This window comes from Alligator sinensis, unplaced genomic scaffold (assembly GCF_000455745.1).
Source record: "Alligator sinensis unplaced genomic scaffold, ASM45574v1 scaffold832_2, whole genome shotgun sequence".
Taxonomy (NCBI): Eukaryota; Metazoa; Chordata; order Crocodylia; family Alligatoridae; genus Alligator; species Alligator sinensis.
The window spans coordinates 7,188-14,970 of NW_005842745.1; the positions used below are offsets into that span (position 1 = coordinate 7,188).

The 7,783-nt window shown below is 37.9% G+C and overlaps 1 protein-coding gene across 9 annotated transcripts in view; it reads right to left on the bottom strand.

Moving 5' to 3' along the window:
- Positions 1 to 715: 715 nt before the first annotated feature.
- The window catches only part of FGFR1OP (FGFR1 oncogene partner), a 42,534-nt gene continuing 35,466 nt past the window's right edge, over positions 716 to 7,783 (bottom strand). For 4 of the 9 annotated variants that reach the window (XM_014525103.2, XM_014525102.2, XM_025216515.1 and 1 more), the window contains 5 exons: positions 7,285 to 7,397; positions 6,556 to 6,624; positions 4,844 to 4,883; positions 4,161 to 4,254; positions 716 to 3,065 (listed from right to left, as the gene is read on the bottom strand). In XM_014525103.2, coding sequence (XP_014380589.1) covers positions 2,991 to 3,065; positions 4,161 to 4,254; positions 4,844 to 4,883; positions 6,556 to 6,624; positions 7,285 to 7,397 — 391 coding nt within the window. In that variant the 3' untranslated portion in view covers positions 716 to 2,990. Of the gene's footprint in view, positions 3,066 to 4,160; positions 4,255 to 4,843; positions 4,884 to 5,063; positions 5,182 to 6,004; positions 6,279 to 6,555; positions 6,625 to 7,284; positions 7,398 to 7,621; positions 7,703 to 7,783 lie in introns of those variants that run through there. The other 5 variants (XM_025216517.1, XM_025216513.1, XM_025216512.1 and 2 more) reach the window with 3 other exon arrangements.

The following is a 7,783-nucleotide window of genomic DNA, read 5'->3' on the forward strand; positions in this document are numbered from 1 at the left end:
CTCTAAAGTGTTGCTCCTCCCAAACACAACCAGATAATATGCATTTTGAACTGCATGGCTAACTTAAACATGATTAAAATGCCACCTTAATCATAAAGGTAACTTGATTATGTTACTATAAAAGAGAAAGCCATGGCCTTTTTGCTCATTCAGACATGACCTGTTCCAGTTCAGTGAACTGTAGATTCCGTGTCATACTGAGACTGGTGTCTGGTAGCCCAGGAAATCTTGTCCTGTACAGATTTTATGAACAACTATCTAGAAGTGCAGAACTTTGTGGGCTTTAAAAGGAAAAAAAAAAATCAAGTCATTTCCAAACAAACAGAGGTTTTGGCTGACTTTAATTAAATACATTCTTTAATCCCTCCACCCCACCTCCCCTGGACCTTAGCTATTTTCTTACTGTACCCAAGCCTCTAAATTTTGCAGCTGATATTTGATAAGATACTCTAAGAATCCAGCCAGTGCAGTAGCTTTATTTTTCAACAAAACTGTTACACACGAGTAAAAAAAAAAACAAAAACAAAAAAAAAAACCATAGGAAAAACAGCAAAGAGCTGTACCCACATTTGGTGTCTGCTTCAATTATAGTCTAAAGTTCTCTATCTCCTGTCAACCCCTAGAGGAAGGGGAATAATACCCATTTTCTCAAATACTAACAGCTAAAATATTTAATTTGGTGCTCAAGGGGGAAAAAAGGCCACATTCTACAATGCAGTTTATAAACATTTACCAGTAATTTATTACCTATTAGGATGACAAAAACTACCATATTCAATATAGCTTACAGATGAGCATAAGTGTTCTGTTTTACTGGAGATATGGGAAATGCAAAGGTCTCTAAATGATTCATGCATGTATTCAAAATGCTGTACAAGCATGTGTTCCCACAAGTTCTTGCAAAAGCATATGCAGCTTCTTTTTTTTCATGTATTTTAAACACCCCCTTTTATTGATAGGAGTCTAGGCACAGGCTCTCCCACACTTTAAAACCATCTCTGATAGGGTGTGTGTGATGCTACAAGATCTTTGCTACTTTGTGTCTGTGGCACAGATTTCAGGATGGTCTGAGCAGGGACAGTCTCCCTTCTCTGCTCAGCTGCTACAACATGGCAACCCGTTGTTGTGGTTCAGTGGGAGAATCCTCATCTGCCACATGGGAGACCTGTGTTTAATTCCTGGACACTTATATAAAAACTACAGCCATTGAGGCACTGAACATCTGGACTTGATCTGGCCTTTGGATCCTCAGTAGCCTAAAGAGCGGGGGATGAAAGTTCTGCGCAGCCTCCACTCCTCCATATTCCTGCCCAGGTCTATGCGTTGAAGGTCCTGGTGACTTCTCATACATACACCACAATCCAGGAGAATCAAGTTGTCTGCAATATGGCACAAGGTCATGGAGTTAACTCCATGACTAATTCAGCTGTTTTATGCTGGCTATTTTCAGGTGCACATAAATAAAAAGGCACACTTTCCCTCCTCTCTTCTCATTTAGATCACTATACAAGCATAACCTTCCAACACTGCTCCATGCCTGCTGGCTCAGTGCACAAAGGTCTATGGCAGACTCAGCTCATAGTAACAAATCTATATGCTTAACCAATGGTGGTGCTCTAAGATACTACTAGTTTTGAGATGGCAATTAAAGAGCTCACCAGAAATAAAATTACAAATCTTTAAGAAAAAGCAATCAAGTAATCTTTATCCATTTACATGTTTCTTTTCCAATGAGCCAGTGTTTATAATGTTAAAAAGTGCACAATTTGAAGGCTTGTTTCAACATTACAAATGTCTATGACCTATATATTTTAGCAGCGCCATGCATGACAGTATATTTAAAGAACTCAATATTTCCATTACTGACCCTGTTTTTCAAGAGTTTATAATGAAAGTACAAAAACTAGCTCTTGGCTAAAACTTAGTGTGCATTGTGTCTTAGGCATAATATTTCTTTCTGAATATTTGGATTTAAACCTGTTCAGACAGTTTAGTGATTCCAGACTTTTTGGCGCTCACTTTCAAAACCATATGAATTTTAAACAATGAAAGTGAATCAACAAATGAAGAGCCCTCAATAATATGAGCTCCACAAACCATTAACCAGGTCCTCTTGGTGTTAACAATCTATGGATCATTAAGTGAATCACACATTTATTGCGATTTTAACAACTGTTAACATTAATGAAGATTATCACACAGAATAGTACTTTAGAGTAACCTGAATGGTCTAAGAAACATACTAGAACAAGAAAGTTCAGGGTTAGAAATAAATATTACAGCCAAGCTTTCTAAAGCACCTAGTGAGCATAGGCACTCAATTCTGGGGGCTTTAATTGAAGACACCTCAAAAGAGCCTGTTTTTCAGAAAATTCAGATATTAGTTTAGCTCCCCAAACCTAGCCACTTTTTAAAAAAAGTCCTAACCACTGTTTTTTATAAAAGTAGGGCTGGAGTAACCAGGAATTACAGCAAGTTTACCAGATGTTGTATCACTCACCCTGGGTTCATTACTACAATAAAGTCAACAGGAGCAAGCTGAAGGGCTACCTCTGAATTTTCTTGCTTTGGTTAGCTAAAAAAGTTAGCCTGTTATCATAACAGCATTAAGTTTATTAGAAAAAAAAACACATTTCTGTGTAGAAGTTCTGCAAGCTTTTTCAATCTCATCCGTTATGCTCTTATATAGACCAGCATTTTGGTATATCCATCGCCAGCAATGGACAGCCTGTTGGGGAAATCCAACTCCAGGTGTGAAGGTTATAGCTGAACCAAATGAAGAATAACAGTTCCAATATCAGACTCCAACTGGAATGAACAATTTCATTCAATGCTTATTATGAATTCGTAAGAGCTCTCTACACCTGCAGTCTTTTTGAAACACAAGGCACATATAAGGGAGTGGACATTTCAGCAAGGAGTGATTGTCTGAAAATAACTGTCCACAAGAATCCTCAAATCCAGCACACAAGTATTTCTGCTGTCCCATTTTATTCCACGTCCTCCAGATAATCTGCACCATCACTTAACTGAGAAATAGTAAGATCCTGTGTTATATCTTCAAGCTAGAAGAGAAAATAAGTACAGAATAAATTTAGAAATCTGATTAAAACATATATTAAGTTATGCAGTCCTACAAAAAGGGTGCTTTTTAGGTTAAGGGCCAAGGGGTCAAGTTCTTTAAAGTTTAAAGCCTTCCATCCCCAATGAAGTTAAATAAGACGCATTTCTGGGATTCAGTTCATAATGACAATGCTTTTACTTTATCAACTAAAACAGTAATCAGGCCAGGGGAAAAAAAGCAGTTTAAATAAAATTTATTTGTTGGAATTTATTCTAACAGTTTAAAAAAAATTCACAAAGATATAATTTTGGAGAGCAATCTGCTGCTTGCAGGCAAACTGCAATTTTATGAACATAGTAATTCTGCTTGCAATAGCAGCTTTTTGACTAGATATTGAAATTTACAAAAGACCCTATAGTTTCCTAATTTATAAAGGGCAAAAGAAATTAAGGTAAAGGTATGGAAGTCTCTTTCCCCCGTCCCCTTCCCTCAGTTATTCAACTCAATTGAGGGCAGTAAAAGAACACTTGCATAGGCAAAGACAATAATTCAACTTCTCAAATGTCAACAAACTTAAATCCTTTTACATGCCTACAAACTAGATCATGGCTGTTTAACTGGCAGCTGTCAGGCCACATGCAGCCTGAAGGATTAAACTGTGGCCCCCAGGCTCCTGGTCCAGGCACCACTCACCCTGCTGCTCAAGTCTCTGGACTCCCCACCTCTCCTTCAGCTTCTGCTGCCTGTCTCTGCCCCTGGGGACATGGTGGGGCAGCATGGCCAGGTGGAGGCTGGGGGAAAGCCAGTGTGCTAGAGCACTGGGGATGGGGGGAAGGGGCGGAAAAGAGTAGTTCTGTGGCCCCAAGCCACTCAGAATCTGGATAGCCTTGAATGACACAGTAGATCAAGTTGCCTTAGATCATATGGTTAATTTTATCCAACCTTATATTAAAGACAATGGTCGCAAGTGACAGTTCAATGACAAAACTATAACCGCTTGTGACAAAAGAATCTCTAGCAGTATGATATGACTACAGAAAGACACAAATCTTTTCAACACAAGATTAAAAGCATGACCACACAAATAAAGCCTTACTTTATCACTGGCATGGAGGTCTTCCATCTCCACAGAAATTTCTTCTATATCTTCACCAATACTGACATCACTTTTCTCTGAGCGGTGACTGATACTAACAAAGAAAAAAAAAAAAAAAAGTATTAGGTAGATAGAACTGGACTTTTTTCTGATGTGCAATAATTTCCTCAACTCTCACATGACTTTAAAAGAAAGACTGTTCGGATTTAAATCACTCAACACTGAATTTTAAAAAGAAAAATAAGTTCTAGAACTTATTTTTATAACTGAATTAAGCTGTGGGAATACTGATTTAGATTCTAGTACTGCCTATGGCTTTAAGCTGTGGGATCAGGGCACTGAATATTATTGTTGAATTCCTTACCACTTTAGAAAAAAATGCTAATTATAATGTTAAAAAAAGAAGTTATAACACTGTATTGCTCACAAAAGGGTATTTTCTCTTAAAATCTTAAAGCTTATTCGTATCCTATAGATAGTAACGTATGAAGTGCTCACGTTCATCCAAAGTTTTCCAACTTTTATTTAAAAGTTGAAAGAAGTTCAAAGACATACAGAAGATGGTAGCATTATCAAACGGAGATATTATTGAGCTATTTCTGTTCTAATAGAACTGTGTAATTGTGTATCTTTACAATGTATTAAATATTAAGCTAGAACCACCCAAGTATTTTTCCTCTTACCTGTTGAAATCATCAGCGTAGTCATCTTCATCTCCAGTTCCTAAATAATAAAAAAGTATTTTACTGGTGAAAACAGATTCTCTCTGCAAGAAATGCAAAGTTCCAGTTACATTTCTGCATCAAAATACAGGGTTTACTAATAAGTGAGAGCTAGCAGTAAATACAGATCTTATCAACATTGGGGGGCAAAAAAATCAAGTTTGCATAAGAATTAGCTAACCTCAATCTCTTTTCTGAATCTAAACATCAACATCAGTGTTTCTCAAACCACTGTCCATGAACTGCACTGACACCCACGCTTTTCAATTAAAAGTTTGATGAGAAGTGTACACGGTGATCTGCAAGAAATGTTGATGGTTACAAGTGCTCTATGGTCCAAAAAGTCTGGAAGTCACTGCCTTAGTCTAGGCCAACCTTTCGGGATGTTGGCTACTGAGCCGAAAGGCAAAAGTCAAACAATTTATAGTTCTCTTTGGGCACATCTACAAGATGTTTACTGTGCAACTAATTAGTCAACTGTGCAGTAAACATCTCAGCTTCTACACATGCCTCCCTATTAGGCTGAAGTAAATTAATTTACCCTGCAGCAGGATAGTAGTAAATACAAGTACTATCCTGCTGCAAAGTAGAAAAATTCTGCAGCAGTGCACATGTAAACACTGACCCAGCTGGCTGGGGCATGAAAATACTTCAGCGTGGGGTCTGCCTGCAGGCTAGCCCCATGGTGAAACACCCCTGTGCCCCAGCCAGTCCCTCTGTGGCATGTTGAGCCAAGAGGAGTAGCCGCAAGCTGGGAGGCTGACCCTTAGGGCCCCCTGCCAGCCGCGGCTGCTCTGACCTGGCTTTATGTGCTGTGCATGAAAAAGTTATGGAGCTTATTTATCTGCAGTTAATTGCTCCCAGGCACACGTTCAAACGGTGTGCCCAGGAGCAATAAGCTCTGCAGTTTATTCATGCACAGTAATAGCATGTGTAGATGCATCCTTTGGCTGTAAACTTGTTACCAATAAAATTAGGACTTCATCCTATTAAAAGTGTCAAAGGCACAAGTGCAATTATGATCCTAACTCCCACTGAAACCCACTAAAATCCATATACCTAATTAATATTAATATTTTGAAACTTTCTCCCCTATATCCTTTTTAAATGATGTTTTCAAATTAACATATATTTTAGAACGCAATTCTGAACTATGAGAACAGTAGTTTAATATGTGGATTTTGTCATAGAGTAGGGGAAAATGATAACCAGCCACTGTTATGGTATAATGCACACAACTGAGGAATTAAATACTGTACCTGAAATAACACTAATAGCAAAAGGGAACAATATTTCACAGCAGCTCTATGCAGATTGACTGCTTTACAGGACAGATTAGTTGCTCTTACTTCAGGCTCCCCCTGGTGGTTCTAGTCAGCAGCATCATGGTACCAGACTAAGATATAAAGTTATTACCAAAATTAAAATATCAAATGGCTTGTTTCCGTTTTATATGGCATACAGACATCCTGACAGTATACCGAAATTATGTGCACCATATAACAGACCACACAGTACTGTCCTAACTTAAGGAAGAGTCCCAGTGACTGATAATGGAAGACTGAAGGTTTTGACTGGTTATCCCTATTTCAGGGTCTCAGACTTTCTCTCAGGAACTGAGCTAGAACTCGCAACTAGGACATTCAAGTTTTCTTGCTCCAACTATTACTTACCTAATTCAAGCGATCCAAGTTTTGCATTGACCAAATGCAGATCTTTCAAAACAGAGTTTCTATTTGAATCTGTAAACAAAAATATCTGAATTATAAATTGGACATGTTATTCTTTGGTACTCAACCTCTACTTAAACATACCCAGTCACCAGCTAAAAGTAGTAACATTTTTCCATATATGCAATAAGCCAACCGTGCAAACACTTAGATATATGGTAAATAACTTTATATATGTGGACAGTCCAGTTTAGGTCAGCAAGACTGGTTATTTATTTTCACACTACAGTACTCAGTCTCCTCTGATCCACCAAGATAATACCCCCACATTTTTGCACCTGTCTGTGAAAAAAATATTATGAAAAATATTGTGTTATTTTCAATTAAAATTAATGGTGAAGCTTTATGAAGCTGTTTTGTACATAAATCACAGAACATAGCTAAAATAGATACTTTGATTTAAAAACAAAACAATACAAAAACCCCCCCTAACAAATCCCGATTGGTATAGGTTGACAGGTAAAAATCTAGGCAAGAGGCCCTTCCTACATCACACTGCCTGAAAGAGTATGGGATGATGCAGTGAAAAAGCACATTGTAACATACATTACAGCCACAAGGAGGCAGAGTACTAGCTTATTATTCACCCTTATACCTAAATTTAGTTTCTCAAAACTGAAAGTTCTCTCTACTTCACTTGAGATAGAAAAGGATTTAAATATCCCCACTTACTGTCATGTTCCTTTAGTGAAGGCGCTCCAGCTAGGGAGCTTAATCCACTTTTCAGAGGTGGTACATCAGAAAGAGATGCTATGTTTCGTCCTTGTTTGTTGGGCTCATTTTTCCTAAAGAGGGAAATAATTAAAACTATACACATGACTTTCTTCTACTGTCCCTTAAATATGCAAACAACTAGAAAGAAATACTGTCTTCAGTAAAACACAGGCAGGGACTATTCATTCTACAATCTAAAATAAAAATAAAAAATAAAAAATAAAAGAGGGTGAAATATTTCTACTGGGTGAAGTACTTGCCGAGGCAAGTACTGAGCAAAAGATTCACTTCTCACCTATGCAAAGATTGCTGCCTGGCTTTTGTCACAGACAGATCTCCTGCATCATCTTCAGTGTCACTATTGTTATCAGGGGGCCTTTTGTTACCCCCACAAATAAATTGGAGCAGAGAGGGGAGGGGAGGAAAAAAAGCAAGCATAAATAAATATATCAACCCA